Source organism: Enhydra lutris, unplaced genomic scaffold (assembly GCF_002288905.1).
Source record: "Enhydra lutris kenyoni isolate GAN:26980312 unplaced genomic scaffold, ASM228890v2 scaffoldscaffold39, whole genome shotgun sequence".
Classification (NCBI taxonomy): Eukaryota; Metazoa; Chordata; class Mammalia; order Carnivora; family Mustelidae; genus Enhydra; species Enhydra lutris.
In genome coordinates this window covers 13,157,777-13,180,274 of record NW_019154123.1, presented here as the reverse complement: position 1 = coordinate 13,180,274, position 22,498 = coordinate 13,157,777, and the positions used below count along the sequence as shown (strand labels likewise).

At 37.5% G+C, this 22,498-nt stretch overlaps 1 protein-coding gene across 5 annotated transcripts in view; it reads right to left on the bottom strand.

The window, feature by feature from the left end:
* The window catches only part of LOC111155096 (2-hydroxyacyl-CoA lyase 1), a 37,854-nt gene extending 15,482 nt beyond the window's left edge, over positions 1 to 22,372 (bottom strand). Inside the window, exons 1-12 of one of the 5 annotated variants that reach the window (XM_022515146.1) lie at positions 22,189 to 22,372; positions 21,895 to 21,999; positions 17,052 to 17,092; positions 16,353 to 16,433; positions 14,527 to 14,599; positions 12,514 to 12,591; positions 11,444 to 11,538; positions 9,258 to 9,370; positions 6,957 to 7,092; positions 3,915 to 4,020; positions 1,972 to 2,055; positions 922 to 1,023 (exon numbers count right to left, since the gene is read on the bottom strand). In XM_022515146.1, the coding sequence (XP_022370854.1) occupies positions 922 to 1,023; positions 1,972 to 2,055; positions 3,915 to 4,020; positions 6,957 to 7,092; positions 9,258 to 9,370; positions 11,444 to 11,538; positions 12,514 to 12,591; positions 14,527 to 14,599; positions 16,353 to 16,433; positions 17,052 to 17,092; positions 21,895 to 21,999; positions 22,189 to 22,278 (1,104 nt within the window). In that variant the 5' untranslated portion in view covers positions 22,279 to 22,372. The remainder of the gene's footprint in view (positions 1 to 921; positions 1,024 to 1,971; positions 2,056 to 3,914; positions 4,021 to 6,956; positions 7,093 to 9,257; positions 9,371 to 11,443; positions 11,539 to 12,513; positions 12,592 to 14,526; positions 14,600 to 16,352; positions 16,434 to 17,051; positions 17,093 to 21,894; positions 22,000 to 22,188) is intronic. The other 4 variants (XM_022515147.1, XM_022515148.1, XM_022515149.1 and 1 more) reach the window with 4 other exon arrangements.
* Positions 22,373 to 22,498: the final 126 nt, after the last annotated feature.

The following is a 22,498-nucleotide window of genomic DNA, read 5'->3' as shown; positions in this document are numbered from 1 at the left end:
CTCCCCCCACGGTCTATCTTCCCGTCGCTTTGGATTCACTTCTCCGCCCGTCCTACCTTTCAGAAAGTGGTTGATTTTCTGTTTCTAGAGTTGCTGTTCTTCTTCTCTTCGATCTCCCGTTGGATTTGTAGGTGTTTGCAATCTTTAGATAAGCTATCTAGCTGATCTCCCGCTACCTGAAGTAGTCTCAGCCTGCTACTTCTCCGCCATCTTGACTCCTCCTTCACCCCAAAAGATCTCTTAACTGTGATTTGGTGCCAAGGTCAAACCGAGGACAGTGAGCTCTAACCATTCATATGGGTTCTTAAACTTTCTGTCCAATGTCAGATTGGTCTCCTTCTACCACTTCACACTAACTCAACAAGCTGCAACCCTTCTAACACCTACTTCCACAAGAGACTTCAGGTCTTCTTCAAGGAAAAGAACCACATTTATTGAAATATATATTTCTTAACCATTTATCATGTATAAAACTTTGCCATTTTTATTTTTATTTATTGAAGATTTATTCATATATTTTAGAGAGTGCATGGGCATGCATGTATGCATGCAAGTTGGCGGGGAGGGGCAGAGGGAGAGAGAGAATCTCAAGCAGACTCCCCACTGCATGCAGAGCCCGAGTGGGGACTCAATCTCAAGACCCTGAGATGATGACCTTTGCTGATACTAAGAGTCAGACGCTTAACCAACTGAGCCACCCCAGGTGTCCCTCTGCCACTATTTTTATTAGGTTCCTATCTTATTATTTCATAAAATTTTTGAGAGCTGTGCCTCTAAATACTTTTTCCTGTGAACCCTGTGGTTTTTAGTGCAAGATTTTATATAGTGTGGTGATTTTAGGAATGCATAGGTCATATTATGGCAGAGCTAACTGAGCCATGAACCAAAAGTGTTCTTGAGTTTCTGTGACTCTCATATTACCTTGGTTGCAGCTTCATTGCTCTTCATTTTTTCTCTCAGAGTTTGCCACCAGCTGCTCTCTAGAGGATACTGCCATGGTGTTTTATCAAATTGTTCTAAAAGCTAAAAAACCACAGACTTTTTACTTTTTGGAAATAAACTTAACTCATATTAATACAACAATCTCTTATTAAAGAAGACAATACTGCTATAATATCCTGCCATTCACATCACTCATACTGTTTTTCCTCTAGGTGGCTAACAACTTTATAGCAAAATGGAAAGCTTTAGTTTGGGTCAGTGTCGACTTCCACCAGAAGTTGGGATTTCCATAGAACACAGGGGAAATGCTACCTTCTCCACACCTCACAGGCAGGGGCTTTTATGTCCTCCTCAGCCTTTGACACTAGGAGAAAAATCACAGAATCCTTGCGGGAAGGACAACAACCCCAAATATCCAAGGATTCCTGAGATAAGACCACATGCTCCAGGATGTTTTAATATGTGATTGGAAGATGCTTCATAATATTATAGGACCATGATTAACAATACCAACTTGTATCCAAAATCGAGTAATACATGTGACTATATTCTATCTCCTATTACAGTGAAGTATATAAATTATGTACAAATAAAAAGAATCTGGACAAGTCACTAAGTACCATTTGAAGAGTAAAAATTATCTTTATTGCCTAAATAAACACTTAAAATCTTCCAGTACATAAAGACATTTCTTGGCTGTAAATTCAGTTCCTCTGAAAGCTGTATTATAATTTTTCAGACAGCTAAATAGTACTTAGTAAATCATTGTTTGCCTACTGAATGTCTTTAAGTCCTCAATCGCCTTCCAAAAATGCTTAACTTACTCACATAAAAATGATCTATATACAAGCAGTTGGATTTAGTGAGTTCCAAAGTTATATTTAAAAATAGCTTTCCATCATAAAGTTTGTTTAAAATAGATATTAATAAACCTGTCACCAAGTGAATCTAAGGTTGAAACATTTTTAGGAACTAACTGTTCCCTAAAGGCCAATCCCCATAAACTAAAACCTAGGCAAAAGCTCTTACCTGTTTAGTGACAGCATTTGTGTCTCCTAGCAAAGCCACAGCAGGCTTTACATTATTCCCCAATTCTTCTGCACAGATATCAACCTAAAAAAGAGAAAAAGCTTAAGAAGAAGCCATGCTTATTCTTAAAAATCTTTAAGAGGTCAATTAAGGCTGAATAAATGAACTGAAAATTTTATATTCAGGAAATTTTGTTTTTTAAAGTAGGTTCCAGACCCAGAATGGAGCCCAATGCAGGGCTTAGACTCACGACCCTAAGATCAAGACCTGAGCCACTATCAAGAGTTGGACACCCAACCAACTAAGTCACCCAGGCGCCCAAAAAATTTCTAAGATTTTATTTATTTTTTGACAGAGAGAGAAAGCCAGAGAGAGCACAAGCAGGGGGAGCTGCGGGCCGAGGTGGAGGGAGAAGAAAGCTTCCTGCTGAGCAGAGAGCCTGAGGTGGGGCTCGATCCCTGGGCTCATGACCTGAGCCGAAGGCAGATGTTAACCAACTGAGCCACCCAGGCACCCCAGAAATTTCTTAATAAAAGCAAAAATCCACATAACTATGCGTATCACAGCTAGGATAGAAACACCATCATCTTCCTTCATTTTAATATCGACTCTGTAGATTTGGGTATTGTTCTATTAAACAGGAATGCATCTAACTTGATCAATTATAGTTTTGAATCTAAACAATAAAAAGGTTCTACTTAATTAGACTGGAATTGCTACTTAGAGCGGTTCTCAAATGTGAGCTATCAGAATCACCTAGTAGGTTTGTTAAACCACAGATTGCAAGAGTCCACTTCAGAGTTTCTGATCTCAGTAGATCTGAAGTGGGAACCAAAAATATGCTTTTCTAAAAGACTTCTCAGATGGTGCTACGCTGCTGGTCCAGGGACCACATTTTGAGAACTACTCCTAGGATAAGCATGATTACTTCCCATTTACCCAGACGCTCTATATCTGAATGGCCATGGGCAAGTGAAAACAGCTGTGCAAGGACCTGCAATTTAGCCATGTCAAAGGGGCTACACTTTATTCTGTACTAAGTGGGGGGGGGGGTAATAAAGAGGAGGTAGCATCTTCCAGGTAAACCCAGGTCTTGCTTATTTGCAGTGTTAGTTCTCCATAGTCCCAGGGGGAGAGGCACTGTTAGAAGCTGACTCCTTAAAAAGTAAAAGGCAAATAGGGAGAAGACAGCAATTGTAGCTGGGTCATCAAACACCATACACAGTCTCTGTAGGGAAAACAGGTTCATATTGCACTACATAGGCAGCACCTTCTTTCATTTTTTTTTTTAAGATTTTATGTATGTATTTGAGAGAGAGAGATAGCAAGAGATAGAGCATGAGCAGGGGAGAAGCAGGCTCCCCACCAAGCAGGGAGCCTGATGCAAGGCTCAATCCCAGAACCCCGGGATCATGACCCAAGCCAAAGGCAGAGGCTTAACCCACTGTGTCACCCAGGCAGTACCTTCTACACCAATAAGGAAAGTGGCTTAGAAAGAGAATCATAATGATATAAGAACCATTAAAGGGAGGTCAGAGTATATTCCACTCTGTTTGGTGACAGGTAAAAGCAGCATTTAGAGATTTCCAATCAAAGGCTGTTTGAAAGATTTGGCATCTAAAAGGACAACTCAGTCTCTAACAAAGCTGAATGTTTTGTTCTGATCTACCATTCCACTTAAAGCCCTTTGTGTACCTTTGAAGAAGAGGCAAGTTTTGCTTTTCAAACTATTTAAAACTTGGTTTTGAAAGGTTTTCTGGTTAGAAGCAAAGCAGCATATTATGTTTCATAGGTTTGAAAAGGCAGCTTACTTTGGTACCTGTAATTGTATTAGACAATTTATAAAAATCTACAAAAGCCAAGAAGAAAGCAGAGCTGATAATAGCTGAGGATAACAATAAATCACAGATAGCTCTGATTTTAAATCTCTCTTCGCTGAGTACCTGGATAAATTTCACATCTGGCTGGTATCTTGGAGGCAGTCCAAAGTGCAAAATCCAATTTAATCTGGCACCAAATAATACAATTACATCAGCAAATTGCAAAGCCCTATTAAAAAGAAAAAAACTGTTATAATGCAGAAAGTATATCTACATTTCTGATTTGAATTATTCTAAAATTAATTTCTAAAGTACTTAGAAAAGTTAAATAGCCTGGAGCTTATTTTATTTTAGCCTTCAGAATCAGCTTCTAGGGTAAATTTGATCTTTCAAAACAAAATAATTACGAAACCATTCTATTTAAATAGTATTCTAAAAGATGAAAGAAGAAGAAAAATATTATAAAACTATACCTGTTTCATTGTTTATGACTTTTTTATCATTAAAAAATATAAGTCTACTGTAGATAATTCTCTGTAAAACAGAAAAAGTATAAAGAAAAAGAACTTCAACCTATAATACTATCAACTTAAAAGCTATTATTAATAGCCTGGCATATTTTCATCAAGTCTTCTTTCACTGCAAGTGCATTTTTACATAGTTGAGCTCATCTGCTATAATACTGTCTCATGCACTTTTGCTTATTACAACCATCTTCATCATTAGGTTCTTCTTAAAATTTTTATTTTTTCTAAGTTTTATTTTACTTTTTTTTTTAAAGATTTTATTTATTTATTTGACAGACAGATTACAAGTAGGCAAAGAGGCAGGCAGAGAGAGAGGGGGAAGCAGGCTCCTCGCTGAGCAGAGAGCCTGATGCGGGGCTCGATCCCAGGACCCTGAGATCATGACCCAAGCCGAAGGCAGAGGCTTAACTCTGAGCCACCCAGGCGCCCCTTTATTTTACGTTTTTTAAGTAAACTCTACAACCAACATGGGACTCGAACAAACTAGTCTGAGATCAAGAGCTACATGTTCTTCCAACTGAGTCAGCCAGGCACCCCTTAAATACAATTTTGGAAGGCTATATACTTTGCAGAACATATATACCAAATTTATTTTAACTTTTCTCAATTGCTGGATAATTTATAAGTACTAGGTTGCACATCCTTTTTCTTTTCTTTTTTTTTTTATAAGTTTCATTTATTCATCTGAGAGAGAGAAAGAGAAAGAGAGCTCAGGCACAAGTCAGGGAGGGCAGAGGCAGAGGGAGAAACAGACTCTCCTCTGAGCAGGGCCCATGAGCCCAGCATCATGACCTGAGCCGAAGGCAGACAGTTAACTGACTGAGCCACCCAGGCGCCCCTGGGTTGCACATCCTTATGCTTGAATCTTTTTTTTTTTAAATTAACATATAATATTAATTATGTTTGTATAATAATATAATATAATAATTATACATTATATATATTTATCATTTTTCAGGCAAGAGGAACCAGAAAAGGGATCCCTGTGGTCTGTGAAGGGTATGGGAAAAATCCCGTATTCTTTTTTTCTTTTCTTTCCTTTTCTTTTCTCTTTCCTTCCTTTCGTTCTTTCTCTTCCTTTCTTCTCTCCTTCCTTCCTTCCTCCTGTCCCTCCTTTCTTTCTGTTATTTGCCCCAAAGGCAGTTCTGTTTGTGCAGTACTATAAGGCAGCAGCCAGAGACTCCTAGAAAGGATGGGTGTTGGGGGGGGATCATCCTAGAGAGAAGAGAAAAGAACTTTCTAGTTCTGGGAATGAATCGGCATATGTCTGGGGCTCATGCTTGGGCTGTGCACGTGCACACAGACCCAAAGGAACATAGCAAGGGCTTTGAAGCTGAACTGACCCTGGACCTAATGCCTCTAGCAAGACAGAAAGACAGACCTTGCAGTCTGAACTTAACCAGGCTAACTGCCTGCTAAAACAAACAAAGTCAACATTCTACAGGATATGTAAATATGACCTAGAATCTTAAAATATAATACTTACAGTCTAGGATATATTCCAAAAATACTCAATATACAAAAGAACCAGAAAGATGTGCCCAATTCTCAAAAGAAATGAATAGACTCCCATTCTATGATGACCCAGATATTCAAACTAGTAAACAAAGGCTTTAAAGCAGCTATTATAATATGCTCCATAAAGTAAACAAAAATACTCTTCAAATAAATGAGAAGATAGACATTCTCAACAGAGAAATATAAAATATAAGACAAAAGTATTGAAAATAACTAAACAGAGAACATAGCATAGGTATAGAAATATCAAATCACTATGCTGTACACCTGAAACTAATGCACCACTGTATGCCAACTATACTTCAATTAAAAGAGAAATATAATAAAAGGTTTAAAAATAAATAAAAATAAAAAGAATATTTTGTATAAGAAATTTCTAATAGGGGTGCTTGGGTGGTTCAATCAATTAGGCATCCAGTGCTTGATTTTGGCTCAGGTCATGAGATCAAGTCCCCTGTCCGGTTCCATGCTAGGCATGGAATCTGCTTAAGATTTTCTCTCTCCCTCTCCCTCTGCCCCTCCTCCCTGCTCACTCTCTCTAAAATAAATAAATAAATAAATCTTAAAAAAAAAAAAAAAAAAGAAAAGAAATTCTAATAAGCTACTTAAAGAGAGAAAAAAAAAAGAGAGAATTGAACAGATATTCAGGGACCTATGGGACAGTATCAAAATGTCTACTATTCGCATTATCCCAGGAAAGGAAAAAGAGATTGGTGTAGAAAAAAAATCTGAGGAAATAATGGCCAAAAACTATAAATGTAGTGAAAGATACTACTTTACAGACTGAAGAAGATCAGAGAACAGGATAAACTAAAAGAAAAGCATACCCAGATACATAATCAAACTACTGAAAACCAAAGATAAAGGAACATCCTAAAAGCAGCCACTGAACATATTACATATAGGAGAGCAGGATTCAAATGACTGCAGATTTCCCATCTAAATCCATGAGGGTCAGAAGGCAGTGGACAACATCTTTAGAGTGCTGAAAACTCTAAAAAGAAACAGGTGTGCTTAAAATAACATTTTTCAGGACTTCCCCTAGATTCATTAAAGTCACAAAATAAATTAGCCCAAGATGTGCCAAGCCATTGTTCTTAAACTCTAGCATGCTACGCACCTGGATCTGGCAGCGCTCACACAGTATGGGTGGTTATCAGGGATGACACCTTTTCCCATAGGGGTGGGCAGAAATGGCAATTTACACTGCTCCACCAATTTCCTGAGAGCCTCCTCTGCACGGGCATAAGCAGCACCTACAACCAATGCAAATGTATTGGACAAGTCAGTTATGCTCCAGGCACTGTGACTCTTAAAGCAACTCACATGAATTTGCTTTCAGAACTTCTAAGAGAATCTCTTGTTTATACAGGGCTTGCTCACACTCAAAACAAACTGTGACTATGGTTTTTATCTTTGGTATTTTAAAATGTTTAAGAAAACAACAGTGCTAATTCCCTCCCCCAATCTCAATTATTTTGAAGGATGTCTACTACAAAACAAAAGTTGCATCTCTTCTCTCTTCCTGCTCTCAATTGTCTGTCCTATGGTTCCTACTAAACTACTACTCACAATTCTTTAAATACAGTATCTTTACTGACCCGCCCAGTTGGGCAAGGAAGGACTTTGCTCTGACAGAGAGAGGCCCTCTCTAACCTCACACGTTGCTCCCTACCATCAGCTAACCCGGACTGCACGGAAATTCTAACAAAAGACATTTAGTTCATTCAGATTCAACGTAATGCTCCCCCATATAAAAATACCTTACAATCTTTTCTCATACGTGTCAGATGAAAAATAGCTTTTTTTTCATCCAGAAAGTTTTCTTGTATTCTCTTTCTTGCCTCAATATCTTTGTCCACCCAGTTCTCTTCCCGGACTTGTCCACTCAGTGACCTATCATCCATTTTCAAGGTGTAGCAGTGTCATCTCTTCCAGAGAGTCTTTCTATTCTACCTACACAAATAAATTGTTGCTGCTTCCCTTGAGAATCCACCTCACCCTCTCTATACACACTACATATGGGTACACTGCACTGATTTGTTTCTAATATATCTCGAGGTAGGGACCGTTATTCCTCTATATAGCTTACAAATGTTTTCTGTAATCCCCACCTTATTGTAAGTACTCATCAAATATGGGGTAAGAGAAGAATGAAAACTAGCATCTACTGAGTTCCTTCTACCAATTTTATTACTTAATCATAACCACTCTGTTGAAGTTAGTATCTCTGTTTTACAAGTGAGGTAACTGAGACTCAAAGTAGTTGTTTGCCAAGACCACAGATCTAAGATAGCATATAGCTGCATTCGACTCAGCTCTGACTTGGGTTTTTTTTCTGCTGTCTACCATTTTCATTAAAATTATCTTTGGTTTCTATGTAGTTAGTTCCATAGTAGTTGATAATTGACTAGCAGGGTCATAGGTGACTCAAGGCCCCCTCAGTTCTAGAACACATAATGGATATTAAAATAACTTGCTGACAGGAGTATAATATCTCCTCTCTTAGGATAGAGCAACTTGACAATAGGTACCAAAACCCTTAAAATATGAATTACCTTTTAATTTAATTTTCTTTCTTGGAATCTATCATAAATCCTAAATATGGAAAAAGCTTTAAGCACAAACATGTCTGTCATAGCTATACTAAACAAACAAAAAAAACTGGCAAAGATTTAAGTATCTCTCAGTGAAGTTTTGGTATATACATGAATAGACCTTAAAATTATATTTAGGAAAAAACTTAAGACCATGAAGAAATGTTACAATATTAAATGAAATAATTAGAATATAAATAAAACTGTCTATATGGTATGATCACAATATATGAAATATAGATGCAGAAATGACTAGAAATATTACATGTTAAAAATAGTTACCTTTTTTTTTTTTTTGAAAGAGAGAGTGCAAGTGAGGGAGGTGAGAGGGGCAGAGGGAGAGAAAGAGGGAGAGAATCTTAAGCAGGTTCTGCTCCACGCCCAGCACGGAGCCCTATGTAGGGCTCAATCTCCTATCCCTGAGAGCATGACCTGAGCCAAAATGAAGAGTCAGATGCTTAACCAACTAAGTCACCCAAGTGCTCCAAAAATAGTTGTCTTTGGATAAAGGGATTTCTTCTTTCTAATCATCTGTGTTTTCCAGTATTTTTATAATGATCAAATATTATTATTATAATTGAAAAAACACATTTTACACATAAGACTGAAGAAACAGAATGGGTGATATTTCTTTAAAAGAGTGAGATCTCTGGGCATTCTAGAATAATTCTGTGATTTTGAAATTAATAACTAATCCTACATGAAAATAACTCAAATGCCAATTTCAAATATTAGATATGTTAATAAATAATGAAGATAATTTCTAAACAGAATCAGCATTCTTTCAATGGCATAGCAAGATTTAGAGTTCCATTCACTGCTACCTTTCCCGATGATAAGAAGGGGCCGTTTGGCATTTCTAATAACAGATGCTGCCATGTATACAGCAGAGGTTTCTGCCATACTGACAGGAGGGGGCATGCAGCACTCCATGTACCTGGAAATAAAGAGTTCTGTTAATTAAAAGAGGCCAAGTTTTAAACCTTTTACTATGAAAATACCAAATATCTAAAAGGTAGGGAAAAAAATAGTACAATAAACTCCACATACCCACCATGTAGATTCAACAACTAATATTTTACCACATTTGCTTCACACATACACACACCCACATGCATATAAATTTGTTTCCTGAACCATCTTAAAGTGAAGTATACGCAGTTAAAAGTTTTTCCATGCAGCTCTAAAAGATAAAGACTTTCTCCTCTATAACCATAATGTCCCTACCATACCTAGTAAACTAAGTTACTCCTTAATGGCATCTAAAAACCAATCAAATCAGTAATTCATTGACAGGAAATTTTGAGTTAATGGCTCTATATTGTAGTAATAGTTGTTGTAAGAACAGTAAAAAACATACTCAGAGTCAGTGTTTAATACTATGTGCTATTTAATCTCATTTAATTTTTCAAAGCAATGAGGCCAGGTACTACCATTATCTCTATTTCACCATTGAGGGGTGGGGAAGGAAACTCAGAAAGTAACTTGTGCAGGGTCCCCAGATGGTATGTGGCAGAGACTGGACTGACTTAGGTCATTCTGTCTCCAAAGTCCATGCCTTTAACTACCTCACTGGGAGAGTCAGGATTTTAGAAATATAATATGCATTAGGAAAAAAAATTTTTAAACTGTCATAATTAAGTATTTCTGGACGTCTTCATTTATTTTAATTAATAAACATCACACACTGTACAAAATTTGAGCATATAAAACAAAAAAAGACATTCACTCTTTACAAAAATTTTATCTTTTTAAACTTTTTAAAAACATTTTATTTATTTGAGAGAGAGTGTGTGAGCATGGAGACAGAGAGGCAGAGGGAGAAACAGATTCCCCACTGAGCAGGGAGTCCTATGTGGGGCTCAATGTGGGGCTCGATCCCAGAACCCTGGGATCATGACTTGAGCCAAAGGCAGATGCTTAACTGACTAAGCCACCCAGGCACCCCAACCTTTACAAACATTTTAAAGAAGGCTTACAGAGTTAATTTACCAGAGACTCAGCTCTGCTTCCCTCCCCCACAGTAATACTTTGTCATGTTCAGGTATTATGCAGCATAGATGTCCTTTTTGTTTGACTCTTCACAAAGAGAAACAACTCCTTGGTATACTGAATATACAGAAATGCACACTGTCTCTCTGCAGTCACTAGAGAACCACTTGGTCCACAATAGCAGTAATATACTAAATGCCCAGGTTGATGGGCATATATAGTAATATACTATACCCAGGTTGATGTCTTAACCTAAATACCTATCCTTATCAGAGGCGACTTAGATACCAGTGAAAAATGCTTCTTATACTTTTTATTCACTCAGCGTTTATTTAAGGAATAAGGGAACATGGAAACTCAGAGTAACACCTGAGTTGGAATATTTTTAAATCACAGAAACAGAAAGAAAGACTAAAATTTTCTATGCTGAGTCCTAAATAATTTTTCATTGGTCACATCATCTCTTGGTTGACACTATGAAAACTCTAAATAACCCTTACCATGTTAATGGGGATGTATTACTTACAGCCTCTGGAAGAATAATTTCAAATGAGTGTTCAGGAAGCTCCATGTATTTGACTTAATAATTAACCCAAATAATTACTAAATAATACCATTTTATTTTATTTTATTTTTTAAAGATTTTATTTATTTATTTGACAGAGAGATCACAAGCAGGCAGAGAGGCAGGCAGAGAGAGAGAGAGGAGGAAGCAGGCTCCCCGAGAGAGCAGAGAGCCCGATGCGGGGCTCGATCCCAGGACTCTGAGATCATGACCTGAGCCGAAGGCAGCGGCCTAACCCACTGAGCCACCCAGGCGCCCCAAATAATACCATTTTAATTAGAGAATTAAACCCTTTGGCCAGGATTTAGTTTAATCATTAAATTGTCAAAAGTTAAAAAAAAGTTCATTAAAAAGTTAATGAAGATTAACTTATAAACTGCTAGGTAAATTGTTAAAAAGGTAAACATTTTAATAACATGATTAAGAAAGAACTCCAGTATAACTATTACTTACTTTACAGAATTCACATTCACTTGTAAGTTCACAAAATCTGCAGGTATGTCAACATAACAAGGACCTGGACGACCATAAATACTGCTTCTCACTGCCTAAATTTATTACAAATGGAAGAAAATATTTTAAAATTCTCAATCTTTATCATATAGTCCACTCAGAGACAATTAAAAATTGTGAAAGGAATATAATTTTAATTTTTTTTTGGACATCCCCCATTGGAGAAATAAACACTTTTAACTAAAATTGAAATGCCCTCTATTGACAGCATATATTTTAAAAGATATTTTTGTTTAAAAGAGGAGAGATAAGAAAGAAAATACTCACTAGGGTTTTAAAATTCACGTCTTATTACATGTTAGTCTTAGAAGTTATCCACCAGGCTCTTCCTGCCAAGGGTTTATAAATGTGCTCTTACTTGCTTCCTAGTCCTAATGACTTGGCTAAGTTTTCAGAAACAGTGATATTATTACATGTGTCAAATGGTGTCTGTAACACATGGTTTTGCAACAGCTCAAATGTAACTCCACATACAAATGTTGGTTAACTAAGATTAATTTATAATAAGCTGTTTAGGCAACCAAGACATGGTTTTATAAGCATTAGTACTAATTTTCAATACTAAACTTCTGCAAAAGCACAAGAGAAACATTGTTTTATTTATAAACATTTTTCATTTTAGCTTTCTCTTTACTTTTCTGTAGAAAAAAAATTTAAAAACTGAAGTAAAGGAGAAACTTTTTTCAAAAATGATTTTATGTTTCTAGAATTAATTGACAACAAACATTAAAATATAAATAGCTCTTTAACACTATCATTTTTTAAAGATATTTATTTATTTGACAGATAGAGATCACACGTAGGCAGAGAGGCAGGCAGAGAGAGAGGAGGAAGCAGGCTCCCGGCTGAGCAGAAAGCCCACTGAGCCACCCAGGCGCCCAACACTATCATTTTTGACTGCCTGAATATATACCAAATTGTTGCTCATTCTATGGAGAATACAAATAACACAGGTATGAGCAACTGAGAAAAACCAGTTAACTTAGAGGACTTATAATTAAGTACTTTACCTTTTCGATAACAGAGGGAATAGTTTCTATGCTGCTTGGCCGGGCAGAGAACTTGGTGTATAATCTACAGGCTTCAACCTATATGTAGAAAGAAAATCACTTAAAATTCAGCTCACAGATCATATTACTCTTCAGAAGGAAAACAAAATGTTAAGTCATTACTTTCTACTATGTGTACTGAAAGACGGAGAAAGTACATTACCTGGACTGTTTCTTAAAAGCCTACACATAGCACAATCAAATTTCTGCCTCAGGATGATTTAGGAAGTAAATCAAAACAAGACACCATTTTCATTTCTCAGACTGGCAAAAATGAAAGACTGATAATACTCAGCATTTACCACCACACAGGAAAGCAGGCATTCTCCTCAGCTGCTGGTGAGAGTATAAATGGGAAGGGAAGCTGATAATGTCTGCTAAAAATTAAAATGAGCATATCCCTGGACCCAGAAATTCCACAGTCAGAAATAGAAAATTTCACCTGCTTCATCTTGTTACAATTATAATCTATCCTTATTACATTTCTGCCAGTTTTCCTGTTATGTATTTCACTACTACACTATTTGGGATGTCTCAATTCAGCAGTGCTATTTTTCTCACTGTTTATTGTACTCTGAAGCAATATATAGAAATGGTGTCTCTTGATACTTTTTGGTATGAAAGTTGGTAGTCATAGTCCCATGAGCATGACAGAATTAAGATTTTCAGTCTGTTCCCAGTCATGCCATCTAAAGTACTTCCTCAAAAAAAGATACTTGGATTTTAAATCAAATCAGTGATTTTCTCCTCACATTTTTAATTTCATCTAATAAACTTTTATTATTTTCCTTTTCAGGAAAAAATATTTTAGTGGACATCCTCTGCTTTCTCCTCATCTGTAAAGTTTCTGTAATAAGTTTAAATTTCCTTTTAAATAACTTAGCTGCTCTGCTTATTTTTCAAATACATCAGCATCTTTTAAATAATGGTTGTTATTCTTTACCATTAACTAAGTAAACGGAAATACCTTTTTTTTTTTTTAAGATTTTATTTATTTGATAGAGAGAGACACAGCAAGAGAGGAAACACAAGCAGGGGGAGTAGAAAAGGGGAGAAACAGGCTTCCCGCTGAGCAGGGAGCCTGATGCGGGCTGGATCCCAGGACCCTGGCATCATGACCTGAGCTGAAGGCAGAGGCTTAATGACTGAGCCACACAAGCGCCCCTTCAATTGCCTTTCGAGAGGATAAAAGTACAACTTTTGCATCAACCTATAACAAGATCTAGTATTTTACAATAATTTAAGTCATAGAGAAAATTCTATGTTTATATTCTGAGGTTCTCACAGTGACTTCTGTAATAACCAACAGACTTTACCTAAGGTTTTAACTTTGCTCAGAACTTTGTGCTAGAAATGTGCAAATATTTTCTTAAGAGTTGATCATTCACTCTCACCTTCGCTTTCTACACCTATTCTTAAAGCTATAGCATTTTGTTTTATACAACTATTTATGAAGACCTCTGTAATACTATAATAAATATATAGAAAAAAGTAAAAAAAAAGAAAAAAAACAAGAAAAACAAACTACAGAATTTTGTTGACAAATTCTTTTCAGTTTTTAAAAATTTTTAAATGCTTTCCTTCAGCCTTCTAAAATAAAAATGAACTTGTCCAGAGTCTACTGATAGTCATTTTACGTAGGATTTTTCCTCTCAACTTTTTACTTCTCTAAAGTTTGACAGGTATAGTCCCACACCATTTTTATTCCTGCATCTTGACTCTTTCAGACCTTATTTTCAGAGTTTAAAAGACATATTTCTTGGAAGATTGCTCCTAAGCAGAGCCTGAACTCCCATAATATGCACACTGAGACTGTCTTACAGTTAAGGAACATTATCTATAAATTACCTCAGGTACCTCTATTTTATTTTGTTTATTTTGCAGATAGGAATTTTTATTTCTTCTCCATAAATCCATATGTAATAGCATACATTTATGCTACTAAACTCTAAGAAAAGTTTTAGAGTTGGGTACCTGTGGAAACTCCTGGAAGGCTCCCATCGTTTCCTGACTTCTTTCAGAAGAACCGCCAATCACAATCAAGGGCCTGAAACAGTTATTGTTTTAAAAGAGAATTACAGATGAGATTGACATGTAAAATACTCAAGAGAGTGCCCAATTAATAAACAGCCATGTATGCTGAGAGAGAGAGAGATTTCATTTTCCCTTCAAAACTACAGATTAGGAAAAGAAAAAAAAAACAAACTACAGATTAGGGGCGGCACTTGGGTGGTACACTGGGTTAAGCGTCTGGCTCTTAGGTTTGGGCTCAGGTCCTAATCTCAGGGTCCTGAGATCTGAGAGTGAGCCCTTCATTGGGCTCTGTGATGGGTATGGAGTCTGCTTAGGATTCTCTCTCTCCTTCTCTCCCTACCCCTCCCCACCTGCTCACATACAACTGCATACTCTCTCTCTCCCTCTCTTAAATAAATAAAATCTTTAAAATAAACAAACTATAGATTAAAAAAAGATTTAGGAAGCAACCTGATACAAGAGAACCCTCCCTTAATTTCAGAAAAATCTGACATTCATAGTAAATGCTTTTCCTCCAGGCCGTCCACTTTCTAAGCCCTTCTGAATGCTGATGCTAAACTTCTAGGTGTGGTGATGTAAAATAAATTTTTATGCCCTTCCCATTAGTCTTGGGATTAAATGGAGGAAAACAATTTTTTTCACACTTTCCCAAGTGAGTCTACTTGGAAATGGTGGAGAGAGAGAAATTCCTCAGCAATAAATTTCTTAAAGAAAAGATACAGCAAACTTAAAGTTACTAAAAAATATCAGACCCTAAAAGTAGGTAAGAAAGAGAAAGACTAGGAAGGATAAAAGGAAAGAAGGCACATGGCAAGAAAGTAAACAATGCCCTTCCTATCAGGACATCAGTCTAAATAGTATCTAAATATTTAATCTTTTTTTACACCAGGAAGTTTAATTATTTTATGCATTGACCAGAACATAACCCATTTGCTATGATCTATTTGGTAAAGTACCAATGATGGGGTTAAGGGCAATGTCAAAGAGTAAGTACTAAGGAGGTTATAGAGCAAACTCAAAAAATATAATTTAAGTTGTCTTGCTAATTATGCAAAACAAGATGAAGACCTGGATATACATTCTTACATAGGGAGCTGGGGTCTTTAAAAAATAATTCTGTACTTAAAGAGGACTTGAACACACATTCACATATGCAGAGAGAGAAAAACACACACACACAAACTCCAAAATGTGTTTTTTTTAAAGTTTTATAACAGTGTCATTTTAATGAGTTAAACATGAGTTATTCCTACAAGCTTCTACATGTAAGTTTATAAACACTTAAAATTTCAGTCAAAGATGATGTCAGATGAAGGACATATTACATACTGTCTAGTTCCCATGAGTTAAACACAGAGCTATGCCCATATGCTTCTACATATATGTTTAGAAACACATATTTTTTTTAAGTAGCCTCCACCCCCAACATAGGGCTTGAACTCATGATCCTGAGATTAAGAGTTGCATGCTCTACCAACCGAACCAGCCAGGCACCCTTTGAAACACTTATATCTTAATGAAGGAAGATGTTACTTGAAGGAAAGTTTATATATAGGGTAGACTCAATGAGTTAATCATATGTGTATTCCCATATGCTTCTATACTTAAGTTTTCCAAAAACTCCAGTTAACAGTGTTTACCTCTAAGTAAGATTACTGATATTTTTTATGTTCTTCCTAATACTTTTCTAATTTTTTAATAAGCCATTCCTTCAAGCACTTGATTCCAAGTCTTCCCACCCCAGATCGCAAATAACAATTAATTACCAACAGTTCATGTTTGCATTTGCCATACCACCCAAAGCGTGGATGAGACCTGGGCCAGAAACAACAAGGCATACACCTGGCCTAGAAGCAAAACAGAATTTACTGTATTAAAAGCAGGTCAAATACAATAGCTGATTAATATCACTCTAGAGGGGAACATGGCAATCTTCCCTGGACTTCAAAAGGAGGACAAAGTGGTCTTTACTACAACTGGTAAAGAAATTATTAGAATATTTTCTGAATTATCAAAGAAACAAGGGGAAGATTATCTTAGTCTTCCTGCAAGAAAGATACTTATCATCTTCACACTGTATTTCACTAACCTTTTTATATTTTGAAACTCTTTATTATTTTGAAGAGGTTATATTTGAGCCCAATCAATTTAACTGCATATAAAAGCCAATTCTTAATACTGAGTACATGTTTGTGTGGAGAAAAATGTTTTAAAAATTTTTTTAACAAATAAATATGTCATTTGATTTCTAACAGAAAATAATTCTGAAATGTAATGCTCTGCCTCAAATTTTTTAAATTGAATTTGAAAATGTGACTAGATGTGACTTTCTAACCTTAAAACACTCAAGGAAAAAGTATCTCCCTATAATTCAGTTTGCCATTTTATACATTTATAAAGTCATTTCTTAAGAAACTCTGTTTAAGACAGCCTCAAAAGAAATTGAAATGAAACAAAGACTTTACCTGCCTGTCAGATATCCAATCGCAGAGGCAGCATAACAAGCCTACAAAGAAAAAATACTGGGACTTAAGCATTTTGGGATCCTTACAGTAAGTGCACATATAAAAATTCAGTATTCAGTAAGAAACTAGAACTGAATGGCAAAGGAGGAATTGGAATGCTTCAGTTTTAACAAATAATGTTCTACCTGTAAATTTCAAGTAATAGTTTAGGTATCTAATCTAGTTCTTAGTATTTCAAGGAACTTGTCTACTTCATCTAGTTTATTAATAATATCCTCTTACAACTCCTTAAATATCTACAGGATCAACAGAAATGTTCTCTATCTTATTCCTAATATTGGCAATTTGTCTTTTTTTTAATTCTTCATTGGTCTTGCCAGAGATTTATCAAATTTATTAATCTCAAAGAACCAAGTTTTGGCTTTGTTGTTTTTCTATATTATTCACTTATTTTCTAGTTCACTAATTTCTGCTCTTGTATTTATAATTTTACTCTTTTCATTAGGATTTAGTGTGGTTTTCTTTTTCTAGCTTCTTAAAATGTAAGCTTAGAGCACTGATTTTTGCTCTTCCTCAGTAATCGATTTATTTAAAACCATTTCCTCTAAAAACTGCTTTAGCTATGACTTACAAGTTTGAAATCTTATCTTTTCATTATCATGTAGTTCAAAATATTTTCTATTTTCTGCTATGATTTCTTCTTCAATCCACTGGTTAATTAGGGTTCATAGTGATATAGTAATGTATCCTTTTTTTAAAAAATATTTTATTGGTTTACTTAAGAGAGAGAGCAGGTGGAGGGGCAGAAGGAGAGAGAGAAACAGACTCACCACTGAGCAAGGAGCCTGATGCAGGGCTTGATCTCAGGCCCAGGGACCACAACCTGAGCAGAAGGCAGACGCGTAACTAACTGAGCCACACAGGCTCACCCCCTCCATTTTTTTTTTTTTTAAGATTTTTAATTTATTTATTAGAGAGCATGCATGAGCAGGGAGGAGGAACAGAGGAAGAGGGAGAAGCAGACACCCCACTGAGCAGGGAGCCCGAAGCAGGGCTGAATTCCAGGACCCTGAGATCATGACCAGAGCTGAAGGCAGATGCTTAAAGAACTGAGCCACCCAGGCACCCCTGATGTGTCCTTTTTTCATTCCTGCTATTAGTAATTTGTATTTTCTTTCATTTTTAAAAAATATTTTATTTTTTAATATTCAATATTTTAAAAAATATTTTACTTATTTATTCACGACAGACAGAGAGAGAGAGAGAGGCAGAGAGAAAAGCAGGCTCCCTGTGGAGTAGGGAGCCTGATGCAGAACTCAATCCCAGGACCGTGGGATCATGACCTAAGCAAAAGGTGGACGCTTAACTGACTGAACCACTCAGGTGCCCTCAGTCTTTCATTTTTGACCAGTCTGCCCTGGAGTTTTTTATTATACCAGTCTTTTTAAATGTTTATAAAGTATCAAATGTGTTATTTAACTTTCAAATGTTTGGGGATTTCCTAGTTATCTTTCTGTTACTAAATTTACTTTGACATGGTGAGGTTACATATATTATATGTCTTCAATCTTTGGAGATTTGTTGAGATTCTCTTTATGGCTTGCATATGGCTAGTTTTTACTCTTTTTTCCTTAAAGATTTTATTTCTTTGAGAGACAGAGACACAGAGAGAGCAGGAGTTGGGAGGGGGCGGGTAGAGGAAGACAGAGAAGCAACTCCCCACTAAGCAGGGAGCCCAACATGGGACTCGATCCCAGAACCCCAGGATCATGACCAGAGCAAAAGGTAGATGCTTAACCAACTGAGCCACCCAGGCACCCAGCCACCCAGAGCACAAATCTAATTATGTCTCCCACCTTTAAACTACACTTCAGCTACACAGCAAAAAACGGGAGGTATTAAATTAAATACAAGATAAGCTGAAAATATGCTAAACGTCATCTCAAATAAATCCTTTTTCTTAGTCTGGGACATCTTTTTTCCAGTATTATTTCTTCTCGTTTTTTTAGAAATAATAAAAAATAGGATATTTTCTAACCTCCATTCAACTTTATGTGTGGTACACTAAACTTAGATGTTTAGGACATAAATGTAAAAAATTAAAAATAAATTTTTATGAATCATAATCTTAACTGATACCACTACATATGCCCAACTAAGAAGGTGCACAAAGGCTCTTTACCATTTCTGTGTTACTATTCTCCACTGGCCCTTATCTCTTTCCCTTTTGCACATAAAACCAAATTCACATAGGATAATAATAAGATAACTCCTAAGAATGCAAGTGCATAAAACAGTATCTGTTTTGATACACTTATTTGGACACTGAGGAGCACTGTCCACTTATTAAAGTGGGGTAAGAAATGCTGCTTCAGAATGCAAAATACAAAACAACATAAAACAAAAATTATATTCTTTTGCTGCAAATGTCAAAAGTTGAAAAGGAACTCCTTTTATAGATTATAAAACATGTATTTCCGGGCTGCCTGGGTGGTTCAGTCGGTTAACCATCTGCCTTCAGCTCAGATCATGATCCTGGGGTCCTGGGATGGAGCCCCATATCATTGGGCTCCCTGCTCAGTGGGGAGCCTGCCTCTCCCATTCCCTCTGCCCACCCTCCAACCCCAGCTCATGTGCTTATGTGCTTGTGTGCTCTATCACGCACTCTCTCTCTCAAATAAATAAAACGAAAACAAACATGTATTTCTCTACAAAGTTACCTCACTCACAAGCAGAATATTGTATGCAGTTCTTAAAAGAGCAGACTTCCAGAACTAAATTGTTTTGATTCAAATCCTGCTCTCCAATTTTCTGCTGTGTTATTTTGGCAAATTACTCTGGACCCTGGCTTCCTTACCTACAAAATGAACATAAGTGATAGCATTGTTGGGAGGATGAAATCCATTAATACATGTAAAACATTCCAAATATTGCCTGTACACAACTAGAAATGAAACAGTGAGAACTAACAGTGCACCTACTTTCTGGAAACCTGGTCAGTATATGTCTTGATTACTCTATGGATCTGATGAAAGACAATCAAATCACACTTATACTTTTCTCTTTAGCACAACATGTAACTGGATGCCAAGTCCTCTTTTGCGTCCTGCATGGCTTCTGAATCTGTCCTCACATTCTCTCTTCATTACCCTGGCATTTCCCTAATTCAGGCACTACTTAAGTCATCTGACTACTGCAGAGTGTCAGGTTGACTGAGGGGACTGTGTACTACTGGGAATGTACTACAGACATCTCCAAACTCATATCCAGATTGGGATTCATTATCCTTTCCCTCCAAACTGGCTCTTCCATCTGTATTCCCAATCTTGAGTCAGTAGCTCTGTGAGCCACTCAGCCAGTTAAGCAAGCCCAAACCTAGAATCATCTCCAGAAGAGCCTGTCCTCTCCTTCCTAGCTGGTTAATGCCCACTCATCCTTTGGGACAGCCCAGGGATCATCTCTAGGAAACGGGTGAAGTTTTAGCCTGAGTATCCTTTTCTGGGCTTCCACAGTACCCTGAATTTACCTCTATCACAGCACTTATCACATTATAATAAAATCGTCTGCTTATGTCTATCTCCACTGCTAGGTTTTAAGCTCAAGCACAGGGACAGTATATCATTCATCTCCATATCCATATGCCCAATAAAGTCCCTGGGACCTGCAGAGGCCCTCCACTAAGCTTATAAGGACTGAAATAAAACTTCAACCTGTCCTACTGATCCATACTCTGTACTACCATGATTTCTAAAGCACAAATCTAATTATGTCTCCCAGCTACTTGGAAAACCCTTTGCAGTCTCATTCAATGCTGAATAAGAAAGTCCACATTCCTTTTCCAGCCTTGGACTTACTACAACCTACCCTCAGGCTATCTAGTCAGGCTCACAGCCCACCGTGCCTTTAAGCTATTTTGAAGGAACAGCATGAACATTGCCTTTATGGATAATCTTCTCTGTCCCACTCAGAAAGAAAAAGTCACCCTGTATACACACTGTTCCTTATACACGCATCTATTGTAAGTTATTATACTAGATAAATTTGTGCTGTGTGTTTTGCATTCACCTTCCCAGATTGTGTTCAACTTAAAGACCAAGACTAAACCTCATTGCTTCAATATACCTCTCTAGGTTTGGGCTTGCGTGACTGACTAGGTGAAATCACAGCACCATTGACTCAAATCATGAATACAGAGGGAAGAGCCAGTCTGGAGAGAAAAGGTAATGATTCAAGTTCTAATCACAGCTTTACCATTTGTGATACTGTCACCCTGCAGGGCCATCTATTATGTAACAGAAGACCTGGCCTTCACCCATTCATCTGGTAGGAAGTGCCTGAGCATCTATCATGCTCTTGGCAGTGAGAATACAGATGTTATCAAGAAATAATATCCCTCCTCTTTTGGCGCTCACAGCCAACTAGGGAAGTCAGACCACACCAAATAATACACAGAAACAGACACACACTAACAGGTAGTTATGCGAGAACAGAAGGCCTGGATTCAAACCGGGAAACTGTCCCTTACGATCCCAACCCTCTAGACGTGGCAGAATACAACCCTGTGTGGTGTCAAGAGCATGGGTTCCAGACCCAGAACAAGTGGGTTGAAATCCTGGCTCTGCCGCTACCAACTGTCCTCTCGGGCAAATTACTTAACCTCTCTGTGTCTCAATTTTCTCATCTGTCAATTAGGATTAACCACAGTTCTTGCTTCATAAGATTGTCGTTTAATTGGCATGTGTGAAGTACTCACAGTGGTGAGGACTGTGTGTCTGCAATGAATATTTGCCGTTACTATCAGTCATTCCCAATAATGCTTTTGGCTCCCGGCGTCCATACTTACGGCTTGTTCATTCCTCATCCCGACATATCTGATACCCAACTTCTGCGCCGCAACGGCAATTTCGGTCACGGGGATGCCCACGATGCCAAACATGTACGCCACATCCTGGGGGCCAAGAACAGGGGAATAAATGCCCGGACCCCCGCCACACCGTTCCCTCCCGCGGCGCTAAAGGGAAAGTCTCAAGGCAAACCACCCCCGCCACCCGTCCCACCCCAGCGTCCCACCCCAGCGGGACGTCTCCGGTCCCTGCCGGCTTCCGTGGGAGACTTCGCTGCAGGAGAATCACCATACTTGGGTTTTTAAGGCCTGGGCGATGACTTCAGCACCAGAAACCTGCTCCTCGCTTTTGTCGCTACCCTCGGCGAAGTTACTTTCCCACATCGTCCACCTAAAAGTTCGAGGTACTCTCGCAGTCAACACGCACAAGCGCAGTGACCCGTCAAAACAGTCAAGAGGCGGCGGCGCGCCAATTGTAGGACCCTCGTCCTCTGACTGACAGGAGGAAAGCAACCAACCGCTTTAAAATAGCTGGAAGGAAAAGGCGGGACTTAGGGTAGTGGGCCTGCCCGGTCAGGAGTCTGTAAACACACCTCTTCTCCAA